At 37.1% G+C, this 17,953-nt stretch overlaps 1 protein-coding gene across 1 annotated transcript in view; it reads right to left on the reverse strand.

Moving 5' to 3' along the window:
* Window positions 1-5,839: 5,839 nt before the first annotated feature.
* CPE (carboxypeptidase E) overlaps window positions 5,840-17,953 on the reverse strand; it is a 57,079-nt gene continuing 44,965 nt past the window's right edge. The window contains exons 6-9 of the mRNA XM_032685743.1: window positions 14,446-14,585; window positions 12,000-12,099; window positions 9,602-9,720; window positions 5,840-8,550 (exon numbers count right to left, since the gene is read on the reverse strand). Of these exons, the coding sequence (XP_032541634.1) occupies window positions 8,452-8,550; window positions 9,602-9,720; window positions 12,000-12,099; window positions 14,446-14,585 (458 nt within the window). The 3' untranslated portion in view covers window positions 5,840-8,451. The remainder of the gene's footprint in view (window positions 8,551-9,601; window positions 9,721-11,999; window positions 12,100-14,445; window positions 14,586-17,953) is intronic.

Consider the following 17,953-nt stretch of genomic DNA (forward strand, 5'->3'; position numbering starts at 1 on the left):
TATGGGAGCGAAGCTGCTGACACTAAACATATCATGGAAGCAAACCAGTCTTTAATGAGTAAATTCTAGTAGTGTAATTCCAAGGAAACTGAGAAACGTGTGAGACTGAAGAAGTAGAGAAAGCCCTTTTAAGCATTTTGGTTGATCTTAAACACATTCCTACAACATTTCAGGAGGTTCTGCTATATTTGAAAATTCAGTTCAGAATCAAAGCTAAAAAAATCTCACTTGGCTTCAATCAGATCACAAATAGCAAGGAAAGCAACCCAAAAGTAAGCATGGAACTCAATACTCAGATATTTTTAAAGGCATACAGGTACTGCCCACAGAATCCAAGCCTGAATTCTCAGAATCCCATAATTAGTGAATCCAAAAATGCTCTTAGATTAATGAAGCAGAAGCTCAAGGGGATGTGTGATTATCTAAGGTCTCAGGAAACAATTAAACCAGGTGGGAAAATCAACTGAAAGGGCGTACCCATGAAGAATAAACGATTAGTTTAGCCAAGAAACACAAACAGCATTTAAATAGTTTTTGAAAAGGACAACAGCCTTACTTTAAAAAAAATAATGTGATGAAAAATCTACTGTACAGCTACATGAACTATCTCAAAGGTGAATTAGCCCCACTATGAAAACCCCAAACATTAGTTCTGCTTCTAAATTTGCCCAGTTTCAGCTGCCAACTATTTGATCTTGTTCAGTCTTTCTTTGCTAGACTGTGGTTTCATTTATGTAGCTACATTAATAAAAACTATGAAAGTAGTAAAAAGGGTTTAAAGTGTAAACATTACACTATAAAATATCAAAAATTGGAATTGTCATTTTTATGACAATTCAAGTGGAAGCAGAATAATATTTCAAAATTTTACTGTTTACCTTTTAATAACCCTTTTAAAAAATTATTTTTCAACCCACAGTTTTCAAAGGCACCTAAGGCATCTGGGAAGCTTTATCACAAGTGAATTGTTTCAGTACACAAATATTCACAGCAACATTTTTCTAATTTTTTAATTTGTATTTGTTGTATTTTTCTTTCGAAATTCAGTCTATGAACATATCTGCATGTTTAATTACTTTTCTGAAGAAAAATTTCACTGGATAAAAATTTCATTCTTCTGTGCCTCTTGTTTAAGTGTATTAATGTAATTATTTTTTTTTTTCATTTGGACTTTGTTTTCCTGGCAACTATTTATCTGAGTATTCTTATCATAATGTGCCAGCAACTTATGTAAACCCAGAACCAATACGACTGCATATCTTTTGTGTTAATTTGAATTTATCTTGGCATCATGTAATACCATCCAGTGTATTGGCAAAAAAATATTGAATGACTTAACTTGGGATGTCCTCCAAAATATGTTTCTTTTCAGTGGAAATTCCCTGCAAGCTATGTCTAACTTTTCAGACATTACAAAAATGATCAGAAGATTTTGCAGATGTTTAATCTTGCACATTACCACATACATTAACAAGCCTCTGATGTTGAGTCCTGTCAGACCTATGTGGAAATAGAAAGCTGAAGACAGAATCTGTATTTATTTGAGAGAGTATCTATCATGACCTGGTATAACAAAACGTTCCTTTTCATTTAGTCTTTCAGTTTCCAGAAGAAGGCACAAGAAAACAGTACCTTCAGACGTTTCTCTTGCAAAAGCCCTGCTAAAACAGCTAATAGAATTTTTTGGTCAAAATGCAGTAAAACATTCAGGCATACAGGCTTCAGCACAGTGCACGACAGGCCTCCGCTGCATCAGAGGCTATGTAGGGCAGCCATACAGTTTGACATAGTCATGCATTTTAAAATATTCCTGTAAGCAGTAACTGAACCCCAGGCTTCCTTAGTCTCTGGTGAGGTGGCTGCCTGGCCCTGCCCACTGAGAGGCACCTTCTTTGCCCTTTGGGGACTCTCATCCCCATAACAAAAGGATTGGTCGGGAATTCACTTGCCTGCCATAGGTATCTAATTTAGATGTGATTCATAAAACCAGGAGTCTGCACTCCTTTTATGGTAAACAGAATAGGTGCCTTCAAGGATTTCTGAGCAGTTAAATGCCTATAATAGACTAGAGAATATGATATACATTCTTGCCCCGCTTCCTTGCTCCCACACATGCTTATGTATGTATGCACACAGTGAATCCAAAAGATAAACTTTGCAGCATCTAAGCCTTTTCTTCGCAGTAAGATCTTTCTGGGCCCTAAGTTTCGACACATTAAATGTGTGCAAAAACTGACCTCCAACAGTTTTTGTTATGTCTTTTAAAACCTAGTAGCACTGGGACTGGAGTGAATGCTCCTCCTTTGCCACACATTAATAATAAATGCAATGCAGCACAAGCCAGTCGGTTGTTTTCCAGTGTACCTCTGCTCCCAAAGCTGCATCTGTATTTTATCCAAAACTTCTTTAAACTCAAAAGCATTCCATCCCCCATAGGAAACACAAAGCAGATATGCTTATATATGTATATACAGCAACAAATGTCACTAACGTGATAAACCTTCAGATATATTACCTGAATCTGAAGGGGAAAGTAGGTGGCATCAGGCTTGTGAATATTCCTTCCCAGATTGAGTTTCTGTAGTCACTTCTCATGTCTTGGCCATGTTTAACCTATGAGATCCAGGAGCACTTCTCAGCCCCAAAGTCTTAATGTATGCCTGCCATGCTCTGGTGTGCAGTCAGAGGCATAGGCTAGCTCATTCCTCCTATACCACCAAGAAGGTGTAGCAGCTGTCGTCTACTTCCACTGAAAGAAATCTAAGTATGCAGGCCAAAAGCAAGCTCCTGGTCCAGTCCCTGTTCTGGAGATCTGAATATTTCTGATGCCAGGCCATGCCAGGAGACCTGACTGAACAGGAAGCTGCAGCATCCCAGGAAATTCACAGCTGTGCCAATTATGGTGTGGACAGTGGAGAGGAAGTTGTGAATGCCCCATCCCTGGAAGTGTTCAAGTCCAGGCTGGATGTGGTTTGGAGCAATCTGGTCTAGTGGAAGGTAACCCTTTGCAGAGAGGTTGGAACTAGATGATCTTGGAGGTCCCTTCCATCCCAAACCATTCTATGATTCTGTGATTCAAAGTGCAAACTTAGGATCCTTACAGACACCAGAAAGCCCTGTAATCCACTCCTGATGGGTCTTGGCACAAGTGATCCTTGAGCTGCTCAGGCTGGGCTAGTTTTTGACACACCCTGAGAGAGAACTGGAAGCAGCCAAGAAAAGCCACATGAGCGGATATTTAGTGAGCTGAAGGGAGGGAAGTCAGGCTGTAATTTCGTACTGTTCTTGGCAGCCCAGTCTTCTCTTGAATGTTGTCCACAGTTTTTGAAATATGTTTAGTTTACCTTTTCTGCAAGGAGTGCTGGAATATGGGGGAAGGATGTTAGTTCTGCACCCTTGGATACCAGCACATGCACCATGGTAGACTGCAGAACAGATGATTGAACTGAGCCCATGAATTGGAATCTCCCATTACTGGATGGTAGTGCAACACTCTTAACCCCTCTATTGCTGCCATGATACTGTCAAGTGAGAAGTCCATCCAGCTCCATATTTTTCTTTAAATTAGGGTCCTGACCACATCCTCAGTGGGTGAATGTAACAAAAACAGCACACAAAGTTATCCTGCTATTTTTACTGAGCAGCAGTTCGGAGGCTTAAAGAGCTGTAAGTTGCAGCTGTAAGGTCCAGCTCATCTCCATTATTTCTACTTTGTGTCTTTCAATGAATCTCAAGTTCCTCAACCAATTCTACACATTGTGAAATCGTTTCTTATTATTTTGCATCTTTCTTCTAGAAAAGATGAGAAAATACTACTGATGCAAAATGAGCATCCTTGACACCAGATAGTCCTGACTACTCAGATTCTAAGCTTGAGGGTCTGATAACAGGAATCTTTTCGGTGTAGTTTTATCTTAAGACTAAAGACACAGACATGCTGCACTCGTAGAATCTCACAGGCACAAACCCCTATTTAGCCCATTACTAAATAATCATTAAAATAGAAGTCTGTAAAATCTACATATTTCTCAATACTAGACTGCTTCCAGTGCATTTCCAGATGTCAAATTCCCTCTACATTCCCAATGCAGGAGCCAAACTCTTCATCTTCTCTCTTTAACAATTTCCACTGTGCACAGGGATCTGTGATTACAAAAATCTGTGGTGGCTTGACAGAATACGAAAGTAGAACAAAGATAAAATAATATGAATTATTAAACATTAATTCAGGGGAAATCTAGCATTGTGATGAATGATGCCTAATCATGGATGTGTTTAAGTCATTGCTGAAATATAATGCCTGAGGTGTGGAGAGGCAAAATAAGGAGGGATGAAGAAAGATCAGCACTGTAAGGCTATTTAACTCAATTAATACACTCCCACTGTCACAGTTAGTAAAAGTAAACAGCAACTGCTTGTAAAGATCTCATTTTTATACTGTCGATTCTAATACTTGCTATACTGCTGTATATCCTTGGCCTCTGGATGCACCAAATTACATCAGCTTCTCAGTTGTCATATTCTTCTCTCCCTAAAGCAGGCTTTAAAAACAGAAACTTGAAGCAAGCTCACTCAAAACCCTCACAAGCCAAGAGGCAAAAAAACACACTGGGGGTTTTTTTATGCCATGACTTTCAGAAAATCTCCTGAGTGTTTTTGTTTTTCTGGGTTTAATTATGTAAGTCAGAAACACTGGAACAGAGCCTGTGTCAATGATCAAACCTATGAGTCAAATTAACAAGCAGTAAATTATTTATAACAGATGTAGCTCTACATAATAAACAGAAATGTACACAGGGAATAAAATACCTGCAAGGAGATGATCAGAACTAGTATTTTGCAAGATTCAGGAAGGCAGAAAGCAAGTGTTGCAGTGACATTTCTCAGTCCTGCATTTCCAGTGCTAACTACAAGTAGGAAACAAGACACTCCTCCGTTGGAGCAGGTTTACTGAGAAGCTCTAGCCAGCTGCTCTAACTCTTAGAGAGGCTGTCATGAAACTGCTGCTATTCTACAGCCTCACCAGACCTGAATCAAACTAAACATAGATATGGGAGAAAATCAGGCTCATTGGAACCACACCTTTTAGCTTTAAATTCAAGCTCCTTTAAACTTATCTGTCATCCTTCTCTGAAACTTCTTCCTTTCAGGGCCTAATTATTAAGTGTTCCTAACACACTTGTTATATCTGTTGAAAATAAAAAACCTCAAAGAAACTTGACAGCAATTCTTTCTAACATAACATAGTTTTAATTTACACTTTAATGTGTGTTATTAGCAGCTCAGGACTAGCCAGGACTATATGTAAATTCACATATACGGATGTGAACACCACAACCTAGAAAAAGGAAAATTAAGATGCAGTGATTTTATTTGACTGACTTCATTGTTATTATAATCCTGGCCACTGTAGTTATAAGGAATGCATAGTACCACAGGTTTGCAAGCATGCTGCACACTGTGCTTTCTAATCCTAAGGACTGATATGATCAATATGGAAAAAGATCTGTAAATATTGTGAAAGAGACATGCAAAAGTGTATGCCCTGTCCCCACATGGCAAATGCAGAGCACCTCATTACTATCCCTTACTTGATTTAAAGGCCTCCATGGGAAAAGTGCTCAGAAAGATGTATACTCCAAAAGGCGGATGTTCAAGCACAAAGTTAAGGGGTTGTGGATGGCTCTCAATGGGATATCATCACTAACCCCAGCTCATTTCTCTGTTCAAACAGCAAATTAATTGGCACACACACCTCACTGAAGATGAGTTTATGGCATACTCCGCAGACACGCACAGCCAAAGAGGTCATGTTTTGAACCTGTAAATTACTTACACATTTTATGTTTTAAATAAAACTGTAGATTTATTGTACAAGAGTACAGCATGTGCCTTTTTAACAAAAAGCTCAGCATCACACAACAGCTTAATCTTCCATTAAACATACACAGTCCTACAACACAGCTCAGCTCAGCTAGGAAAAGCTACATAATGAATTAATTTATTAAGAGTCCTGACTACGCTGTTCTTAAGGATGTTTACCTAGAGCAAGAACAGTGGCAGTGGTTCTGGTGTTGTAACATTTAATCACTTTAACCTGATCTCAATATGGTAATAGCAAGCAGTCATCTAGAGCACAACGAAGAGATCACTTAAGGGACACCACATTGAATCTCAAATGCATGAAACAGTAGACCAGAAGATCTCAAACACATAATACAGGTATGGATTAGAAATCTTTTATGAGATCACTTTGATGTAATGTCTGCACTAACTATGCCACAGGAAGACTGGATGCATGACAGGCATTGTACCATGTAGTAGCGTCATTCAGATCAAAATTCTTATGTTCGTAAGAGGCAGAGCAGGGTATTCTGTACAAACAGACATTTGCCTTATTACATTAGTTTACACTACTAATTTGCCCACATGCCAGCAGTCTCTTATTATAATTCATTTTTATACTATTTGCTTTGACCTTACCTGGTTCACTTAAAAACAGTATCATTATTGCCAGACACAGAATGCATTCTGTGCTACATCTTAGCTTTTCAAATTGTCATAAGCACCCAATCTGGTGTAAGCAGGCATCCTTTGTGCACAGCGTTGTGCACAGCTAGCCACAAGTTATCAAGACATGTTCAGATAAGATTGTTTATTTGCCACTGGAATTTCTCATCACAATGGAGATTCAAAGTTCATCACTGTATAACAACTCACAGTACTTAAAGTTCCCCTGAAATTTGGAATTAAACATCTACCACCCAAATGAGCTACAGGTTACATAGCAAACTCTTGATCAGAGAGAGAAAGCTTACGCCTTTTTATTACTGTTCAGTTTGTCAATGTGTGTCAAATCTTAAGCCTGTTCCTCTAAAACGATCGGGTGCTACTTTTATTAAAGAACTTAAAATTCTCAGAAAATAGTATTTCAGTAAATTTTTAAATACTCAAAGGAGGTGAACTTGGATCCTACACCTGAACATGTGATTTTTTACTTGCAGCAGGAGCATGATAGTGCATTGTTGATTGGTTCTGAACCATACCGAATTCCTACAGCATAAGCTAAAATAATATGCTAATCAAAACACAGTGATATGAAAGAAACAGAGGAAGGAAATCTATATCAAATATCTGATCTTGAATTAAAATAGACCAGCAATAGTGTGTAAGCTTTCAAACAGATGAGATGTTTAGCTGCTATCAAGTAGCATACCAGCAGTCGTTTCAGAAGAAACTTCCACCTACTACGGTCCATGTGTGTTTTCTGATGCTGCAAATTTCACTCATCTAAGTCAAAATACTGCAGTATATTAATTAAATTATTAAAAAAAAAAAAGGGGGAGAGCAAGAAGAATCTTTCTAAATCAAAGTTGCTTTTTGTATCATCTTCAAAAATACTGCAAAAATTTCACGACACTGAAAAAATTTTCACTTATCTTTCTTGCTTCTAGATTTAGATAAGACTAGACAGCATAAGAAACAAAGTTGGAAACATGCATTCTTGACTTGCAAGACTAAATGCACAACCTCAGTAGATTTCCAGTTCATTGCCTAGACTATACTTTGGTAGCCTTCAGTGAACAGATTAACGTTTGACTGATTACCTAGACACTGTGTTGAAAAGGCAGTTATCTAACTAAAACAGACATCACCTGAAATTATTTCTTTTCTTGCTGTAAAAGAAACACAAGCAGCATATTAACAAGATGCACAAGCTCCTCTTCTTCACCCACTCAGAATTTTTAATTTGCTTAATAAGTAATGAGAAATAATTAAAACCTGATCTTCAAATATTGTCAACTGTTTAAGGAATAAAGATCTCCTATTGCCTGTGTTCATTCTATTCCACCTTTAATAAAAGAGTTTATGCAGATTTCTTCTGCTTACTAAAATGAAGTCAATTTACGTTTCTTACATATTTAAATAGCCCCAACACCAGAAACATAAAAAATGTTATAGTGAATTTTAATCCTTGTAAAACATTATTACACCACACACTGTTATTATAAATCTTTTCAATAACATCCATTATAGAACTTAGTAAAGAGCACTGTCTATTACTATGCACTGTCAAATATTTCTGGCAGTATCAATAATTGACTACAGTATATTTCTTTTTTAAAATCAAAAGTTAACCTACATATTCTGAACTTGCAAATAATACACAACAGATTGTACTGTCATATAGTCATATAGGCTGCATATTCATTCATATTTTTTCTGATTTGTATATAAGAGTAAATTTTCTATAACAATATGAAAGAAAATTAATAACTTATTTATCTACCTAGGAGGCTAGTAGTTATTTGTAATCATATTAATCAAAATATGACTGAAAAATTCAAACTTAATTATTGTGAAGTGCACAAAATCTAGAATATAGGGAGTTTCCACAGTACAGTATACTAAGTCAACATAGATTAAAAGCTGTAAAGTCAAAATTCTAATTTAAAAATTTAGTGTTTCTGACATCATCTTCCACCATTCCATCAACTCTTCTTTTTCCTCTTCTTTTCTTTCAGACAATGACTCCAGTTCAAAATCAACCTGAGTAAGAGAAACAACAAAAAATGTCAGTAAGACTGGTAGAAAGAGAGTAGCGTAGGCTTTTAAGAGTCATTTATTGAAAGATATTGTTTAACACAGACATGGGGCTTACGGAGGTACCTTCTATTTTAGGCTAGGTTTATTCCAAAGTGTCTTGAGGCTGATTTAAATATGTACAATATCAGCATATCAGTGCAATAACTTATCTAAAAATACACACAGGTCAGCAAAATTTCCAAAAGAACCAGACATTTGTCAAGTCTTTGACTTGTTTAAAAATTTCAAAAAGTACGGGCCAATGAAATTAAAACTGAATAACAGCCACATAAATCATATATTATAAGAAGTACCAACAGCTTAGTGCTAACACCTAGCAATGCATACACCCTCACCATATCAAAACATGTATTCATTCAATTTTATGCCAGCAAAAAGATCCAGGGAGCTTTTCCTAACGTGGCTCATTAATGTAGATATGATGTGCTACTTTAATTGTTAAGAGACATCCACACCTGGACAGAGGGTGAATTAAAAATGCTTCTAAGATCTTAGACTCAATCTAGGTCTTAATCACCGCACATACTGGGCATCTACACAAAGAGAGGTCCATCACTATCTTTCTGCACAGTGTTGAACATTGGTTTTAACCCAAGCAGGTAGTCATTTGACAATTTAGACTGAACATATCATGTCTCAATCCAAACCTCAACATCTCTTACTTTTCATGTTGCACTATTTAGATACATCCTGTAATCCTCTTTCTGATTGTCTATTCACACTTCAATCAATAAAATGTTTAAGTATCCCAACACTACCTTTCTCTGTGTCTTTTCATTATAAATAAGGCCAGCAAGAGATTAAATGAGTTTAAAACGAGATTACTCTCAATAGCTGGTGCATCAAGTGCTAAAAGAGTAGATTTCCAGTCTTTCTAAATTAGCATATTCTTAAATATTCTGAAAAATTACCTTCTGCTTACATGCATACCATGAGGGAAAAGAGACCTTTTAAATATATAATAGGTGATAAACCAACACACGTGAGCACTTACCACAACCGCAGGGCTGAAGGGTACAGCCACTTTTTTCGTTATTGCTAGATAGCCTGGTGCTGAGGCTGTAAGTTTGTAATTTCCAGGCACAAGCAATCTCCAATAATCACCATCCTTGGCTGTAGAGGAGAAGAAGAAAAATATCCAAATAAATATGCATAAAACTAATTATGCAGTTAAGGAGAAGGGGTATGTCAGTCTTTTATATTCCTGTTAGCCATTTCCTTTTGTCTGTCTGAAAGGATTCTTCTGTAAGAGCTGTATAAATATATCATTACAGATTTTCTCCTTTTCAGGTAACCAAAACACTGATTTAAACTTTGAAGTTCTGCTGTAGACGCCATGACAGATTTTGCCTGCTGAGGCTGAAGGTTCTCCATCACACCAAAGAACAGGACAATATAGGTCATTACTCAAGAAGCACAATCCAGCCATTGTGAAGTCCCTGTTAAGTGTCTGAGTTTCAGTTTGCAATGTGGTATGGATTTTTATTGTTCCTCAGTATTCTGAAAATCCAAGTGTAAATGCATTTTATTCTCATCAAATTTAAATAAATGGGACCACTTTTCTCACACTTCAGAAAAAGCCATGTGTACCACCTTTGAAGTATCATTGTCTACATCTTTCAGTATGCAGGCACTGTCTAGGGCTTTTTTTCTTTGGCTCAGATAAACAAAGAAATGAAAGTTTAATACACTCAGGTGAAAGAGAGGATCCTACTACACTGTTACTCTAGATCATCTTTTTCAGTCACAGAATCAAAACGCATCATCCTCTTCTACAGAAATGACCCTATCCCACTTCCACAAAGACTCAGATCCTCCCTGCACCAGCAGGTGTGCAATTACCTAATTTGTCACAGGCTAATACTCCGAATTTCTCGATCTCCAGAAAACACTGCAAGGCTATTCTAAAGTTCAGTTAGTAGTCCATTTAAAAGACTTGGCCATGCTCTTTCTGCCAGTCCCTTAAATGCTTTTTCACCACATCTGCAGCTACACAGTGCACAAAGGGAAATATTACTTAAATGTCTGCAATTCGCATGGTCAAAAAATGTCAGTAGTCAGTCCAGTTGTTCCCAGATTTTTCTCTTCATAAAACAGAAAGGAAAAGAACTATGATAATGATCTATTCTAATTCCTGGCAATGGAACAAAGCTGATTTTCAACTCATGAACAAAGAACAGGAGAAAAGCCAAAGAATATTTATCCTTTATTTTGACTGTGCCAAAATTCAAGTACTTGTTTTCCTCACTCTTTTGACAATACATGACTTTAAGGCTTATACACACACACAATGATGTGGAAAGATTAATGATTTTTGTACCACAGAAGCATGAGCTCCTCTCTCATATGCCTCACTCTCTCCTACCTCAAAATGCCTGTTTTCACAGCTTATTTCCTTTTTGTTATACCTGAAAATTTATTTCCAACCTCTATACGTTTTGCCTTCTTATTTACAGTGAAGGATGATGACTAATGTTTTCACAGACTGTTCTCCTGCTTGGCAGAAGTGCTGGCCTCTTGGAAGGTGACGCACAAACAAACACAAATTGGAGCCACCTGAAGATTCTTCTAGTCCTGTTTCATAGTATTCTGCATAGTATTCTGTATGAGACATATTATTGAAAAAATGACCAAATGTAAGATCATGTATATAAAAATGACATTTTCTTATTGTTTTTCTAATTAGTACCTTGTGCAAATAAAAAAAAATGTCATTCAGGATAGGACAGCATAGGTTTACAGGACAGACTGAAAGTTGGCACTGTGTGAGCTAGCTTTGAACTTATTCCTAGAATAAAGCACAACATCACTGAAGAGGTGACGTATAATTTTCTGTGAACACCAACCAACATAATACTTTCACCTTTTAGAATCACCTTTCTAAAAAAAGTCATATAATTGTAAACAGCAGAGAGAATTTACCTTTGTGGAAGGAAGTTGTGTAAATTGAAAATCTGTCAAGAATTTACATACTCAAAGGTATGATTGCATTGTAAATAATATAATGTTTTTAGACTAAAATTTAGCCTTCACACTAAAAACAGCACTGCTGCCAGGACTTTAAATCCTGGCAGAGCTGTGAAACACTATTTGCATTATAAATCAGAAGACAGTCTAAGCATTAATAACCAAGAGCCTCCAGAACCAGCTCACACCAGAGATCTAGGAAGTCACGAAAACCAGTCTCAGATACTTTGAGAGCAAAATACAAGCAGAAGATGCATGAAATCCTGCAGACAACAAGCTTCTTGAGGCACAGCAAGCTTTCCTGGCTTCAAAATTTTGCTCCCTTAAAGCTTCTGCTAAAAAGATGTGAAATGGTTTCAGGTTGCTAAGCAGAGGAGAAGCAATATATCTCAGCACTTCTTGTTTTGCTAAGGTACCACACTCACCTGATGTAATGTCATGGCTTATCCCCTCCACAGAAATTGTAGCATTTGCTATTGGATTGCCTTGAAGATCTTTAACAAACCCCTTCACTCCTCGATGAATCTAAAATAAATAGGGTTGGCAACACATAGTAAATAATTGGAAAATTCTTAAGAAAAGATGGCATTTTTTGTCAATGGAATATCTACTGATATATCTAACAAAGCATGTCTACATGCTGACAACTATCAATGATAAGTACTTAACATCATAATGGAACAAAGAATGAAGAGGAAAAATAATTCAGCAGGTAGTTATAATAATTTACCTGTGCAATGCAAGCAGTTCTCAGAAATATGCAGCAAATCATAATACATGTGACTTGAAAGTCTTTATCATATTGGGGATCAATGAATCCACTGAAAAGCTTTGAAAGAGGACTTTAAAAATCCTTTTTTTTAAGAAAAATTTAATCAACTTTAAAAATGTAGAGATAATAATGGGCATAACTGCTTAAAGGTGAAACATTATCAAAGTAAATGCGGTCACTTGGACTTCGATGGGCAATCCCTTTGTGAGATGCTTGAGACCTCTGTTGTGCACCCAAAACACTCAGGTTTTTGAACTGGGACTATACAGAGTCACAACACTCCCCACAAGGCCATGGTGGATCATGTCCTAGTTCCTTCTTGTCTCTTAGGCAACATGCTCCAGGCAACAGCCCCAGCAGTACCTAACTTGGCTGTTCCTAGCATATATGAAATTAAAGCACTGATTTGACCACAGTGTGTGGAGTCCTGCCAGCATACCTTAAGCATGGTTTGAAAGCAGGCTGAGCTCCTCAGGGGCAAGACACTGAGGATCAACTGCTTTTTCATGGCCTGAAATAGGGAACTCTCAGTGCTGGGAAGAAGGGGATGTTGGGAACCTGTGTGGAGATGCATTTCATCGGGAGCCTGGAAATTAAGCAGCGAAGTACTGTGGAGTTCAGGCTTCTCTCTGATTTTGTGATATTTGAAAAGACTTGTGGAACCCAAATTTTATTTTGAGATATTGATGTTCCCCTTTATGAACCTATATGGTATAGCTGCTATAGTTTAGTTCAGTTTCTTCTATTTCACAGTATGGGAGACGCCTGATGTAGATCAGCTTAGAAAAGCAGAAAGTACATATTTGCACTATCCTCAGCAATCGCAGGGGAGCTGGAGCACAGAGCTGACCTTTTATCCTGCAATAAGATAAAAACCAATGCCAAATAGGCCAACTGAATTTCAAGGATAAAGCCAGCAGCGCCGCAGGAGCAAAGGAAGTTGGCAAAATAGTATCTTACACATGAATAATTTTGAAAATGCAGTGATAACAGAGTTTTCCACAAGTCAGAGAAAATTAACCCATGTGCAGAGGAGATGAACAATTTCAGATGGATCTCATAATCAGTAGGTAAAAACGTGCAGGATGGGTACAGCTTTTTCCTGAGCCCACATATAACTTATTAACAAAACAGTGTAACTCAAACATTTCAAGTATTTCAGATTTCTGACTAACTAAAGCATTTCTGCACAAATAAGTTCTTAAAGAAATGAATGTATTAACTGATCAGATCTGCTAACCAAGTGTGTTTCTGATTTCACAATCTCAGGTGTGCAGCCATTAATGATATCAGATATATTTGTAATCGTTAACTACAATAGTCAGGTTTCAGAAATTCAATATTCCCACACTGTTTGGAACCATCATTTCAGTGCAGCTTGATACATTGCCATGAAACAATTAAAAAATGCAACCAACCAAAAAAATAGCAACAAAGAAAACCCCCAAATACACACACAGATCTGTTTCATTAGTCTTAACTTCTAACAATCCCTTAGCACAAGATTATATAAACCCATGACAACACTTTACACTTCTACCAGATTTGCTGTCATTTTTAATGGAATCACCACACTGACAGCTCTATACTATCAGCAGCTCATGCAGTCAGAGAGCAGCAGAATATCTACAAAACCAGGAGTAGAGATGTCTCATGATGTTACACTGAACTGCCAAGCAGTCACAGTCTAATCCAGCTGTTTAGGTTCCCTGTACATCCACAGAGTGATCCATCCCACATCTGTATGCACACTTTAATATCTGCAGAGGGCAATCCATCTCTCTTAGTAAACACATCACTGCTGGGAGAGTGAATTATGGAAATGTGTATTTCTTTTCATTGAGGAACCCAACACAAATCATTTAAATTAAATGTCTGCAACAGCTTAAGCAAGATGAGATTAATTCCATACTATAACATCTTCTCTTCCCTTCTTCTTCCACTTATTTAGAAATATCACACAGGATTTACCATCTTAGAGACAGATAGGAATTACGGAGCGACATCTGGATTAATATGAAATTTGATGTTCACACAGCAGAAAAGTTTATAAGTTTTATGTACAATAACTAGAGTTTTGCCACCCTCTTTTGTGTTACCTGCTCAATGTAATTTATAAGGGAGTTCTTATTGTCCTCCCAGTAGCCCTTCAGAGTTTCTTCAGGTGGGAACTTTTCACAGCTAAGTTCCACTGTGATTTCAAAGCAGTTGCTGCTGAGGTAATTGAAATCCTGCATCCCTGCAATGCCAGAAAAGAGAATTAGTGATGGATTTTGCATTATTCTGAACTAAATAGAGGGGGACACCTGAGATGCTGGTACTAGTACTATTCAGAAAAGAACAGCTAATGGTGCAGTTCCAGTTAATCTACTTAGTTTTGAATTCAGAAGCTTTGTATCAGAGAAACCAATTGAACAATTAATTCCAAAAAAACATATTCTTCGAGGGAAAGCTTAGAAAAGATTTGGCACGTGGCCTGTATACTTCTACTTAATGCTGCACCTGGCCTGTATACTCTTAATTGATGCTGCACCTGGCCTGGATATTCCTACCTCACACATATTTGGATAGCTGACATATACATTACATAGTTTCTCTTTGGGTACAGAAAATTATTTCAGATTATGGCTAAAATATTTTTATATAAAAAAAAGAAAGACAACCACTTTGTAAGCCAAGAATAATGAAAATTAATTATAAAGCAAATTAAACATAATAAAGTGACATTGAAAAAGAGGTTTATAAAGATGGGTCAAAAATGTGTTGGGTTTTTTTTCCTGAAAATACGGCATTTCAAGTAAGTAACATTTTACATGAAAAACATCTGTTTGTCAAGATTTTCTGCATAGATTCAAAATATTTTACAAAAAAAATACAAAAGAAATCCTATAAAATTTATTTTCATGGAATTTTTTCCATGGATAGGGGTATTGCCTACCCACTCAAAGCCTCTGCAAAATCAGTACTGGATAGCCCTCAAGAGAGAAGAGAAACATCATTATTAATTGAACTTTAAACATAGAAATTTAAAAATATATGTAGCACAATAACATCATCATTAGGAATAAAAACTTGATGAAAAGTATGTGCTCTTTCACCTTTCTGAGCCCCTTCTCTTACCACATGGATATATTGGCTATTTTCTCCATTTGGTCAATCAATAGCCAAAGAGGTTTCCAGGTTTGTAACTGGGTCAACAAGCTAGAGAGGGACTGTGGCCATCCCCAGGAGGGTTATAAATATATTCTTTGAGCTGATGGAGAACTATCACTTGCCTTCCCAGTCTATCTAGCTAGCAGAGTCAGTGGATTCTCAAATGGAGGACTGAAAAGAAAATCTCTATCAAGCATTCTGAGCATCTCCATGGAGGTCACCAAAGGATTTAGAAGTGTTTCTAAGATAGCTAATTCATTGAGGCCTACATTCTCCCATGTAAGCTACATGAGACCTAATGTAGTCTCTTTACCAAAGCACCAGTGTTGTTCAAGGTTCATAACTGACCAGAGAGCTGATGTCATACCCAAAACAGAATCCCAAGGGCAGCAAACAGATTGAGTCAGGTGGGATTTTGCCAACACTTCAGGGTGAAGAGTTTATTTTCTGTCAACCAGGCAACAAGACTCCTAACTACTGACAGCCACAAGGACTTTTAAGATTGCTAAAAGAACCTTTTTATTTCTAAACCTTTTTTAGAAAAATGAGGACACAGAAGGCAAAGGTGCCCCTGCAAAGCATGGCTCTGACATTCCAACCAACGGAATGCTAGATGGACCATGCAAGAGTACACAGCAAGAGGTGTGGAATCATGAGTTAAATCCTGACAGCAGTGCTGACTGCCAGGCATCTGTTCTAGACACTAGATAATGCTGCTTTTCTTGATTTTTTGCATTTCTTCTAAAAGAAAGAAAGAATGCATGAAGAGGAGAACTAGGAGACAAAGGGCATTATGTAACTTTACTGTGGTGCCAACAACATTGACCATTACTGTTCCAATTCTCAAGAAATTTCTCCTTCCCCCAAAGTGTTACTCAGGAATGCCCTAGTTTCTCAAGAAGAGAATAAAGAAGTAATATATTTTCCAGTTTTGTGCATAATGGCCATATTATGAATAATGGCCATATTGTTTCTCAGTTTCTGGCCTGCTCCAAGATTTATGTGTTGCTCTTGAAAAAATTCAGCTTCATTGAATTGCAGGTGATGATCTGAATCTCCGGGACAAAGAATGGGTGGAAGTTGGCCTAGATTTAAACTGTGGCCTACTACATATGTAATCTGGAGTGCACCGGGCTGTGCACTCTTTACCTGCACATTCAAGATGGTGATTAGGTGCAATATCCAAGAAATCAATACATATTTACAGAGTTACAATACATATTTAATACTTTTTAAATATTAAAAATATTTATTCAACCTTGCAGCAACTTTGCTGCTACTGGTCAAGTCCTCTAACTGCCCTATTCCATCTGATTATGTACATGGCATGTATTACATGCATGCACATCATCACACTCCCAAAGCCTCTCATTTTAACAAAGTATAGCAGTAACTTTCTTACACTTTAACAGCAACCACTCTCTGAAGATCAGGAAGGCTTAGATACCTCAGATATAACTGAGATTCAGCAATGAATGCCCTTTGCTGACCATGAGTAAGACTTTCCTTTGAAAACACAAAGCCTCCCCTGTTGCACTGTTCTAGTCTCCTGAAGGACTATACTGTCTCTAGGTTAGTGTTTACATAAATAAGCTTAAATTTCCCATATTAGAATATCGGAAAAAATTAATTTCTTCACATTTTAAAAAAGGAACGCCAAGCTTCACAAAGGAAGCAGAGTGCAGGGTGTGTTCCTGACATCCACGCATCAGAATTACTTAAGACTACAAGCTACAGCACTAAGCTAGTTCAGCTTCTACACATAGAAAAGACAGTAACATTCAGCAGGACAAGAGGAACTTGAGCCTTGTGCATAATGGAGAGAACAGTTGCCTCCTGTGTTGTATGAAATCCTAAAAATCCCTAAAGCTGCTTCCAAAACTGGCAATTCAAGTAAGGAATTAGTTGAGTGCCAAAAGTGATTTGAGAGTATCTGAAAATAAAAATAATAATAAAAAAAAGACATTTAAACAATAGCCTAATAGTACAGCAATAGCAGTAAGCTGCTTTGAAAAGCTATTTTTGCAATGACATGAATCTGATTAGACTCAGGTGACTCTGTAATGACAGAACAAGCAGAACAGGCATGTGGCTAGGTAGTAATCCTTTACTATCTGCTCTTCTCATTTATAGTTCCTAATAGATACTCCACACAAAAAGTACATTAAAAAACCATTAGGGATGTTGAAAAATTGTGCACTAAACAGCTAAGGAAATGCCAAAATTAAAGCTGTTTGTGCAAATTTAATTTGGCTTTCTTGTGCATAAGTGAAATCATTAATTAAATGCTGATAGGAGAAAAAAAATGTTAAAAACAGCATGGTTTTTATGTACGAACTTGTTTCTCCCCAGAGTCTGATGGCTTAAAGAGCCATTCCTGAACACAACAGAATGACCTCTTTGCCTTTGCTTGCTGTCTCTGAAAAACCTATAAGGATCAACTAATTACAGATG

The sequence above is a fragment of the Chiroxiphia lanceolata genome, chromosome 4 (genome assembly GCF_009829145.1).
Source record: "Chiroxiphia lanceolata isolate bChiLan1 chromosome 4, bChiLan1.pri, whole genome shotgun sequence".
NCBI classification, from domain to species: domain Eukaryota; kingdom Metazoa; phylum Chordata; class Aves; order Passeriformes; family Pipridae; genus Chiroxiphia; species Chiroxiphia lanceolata.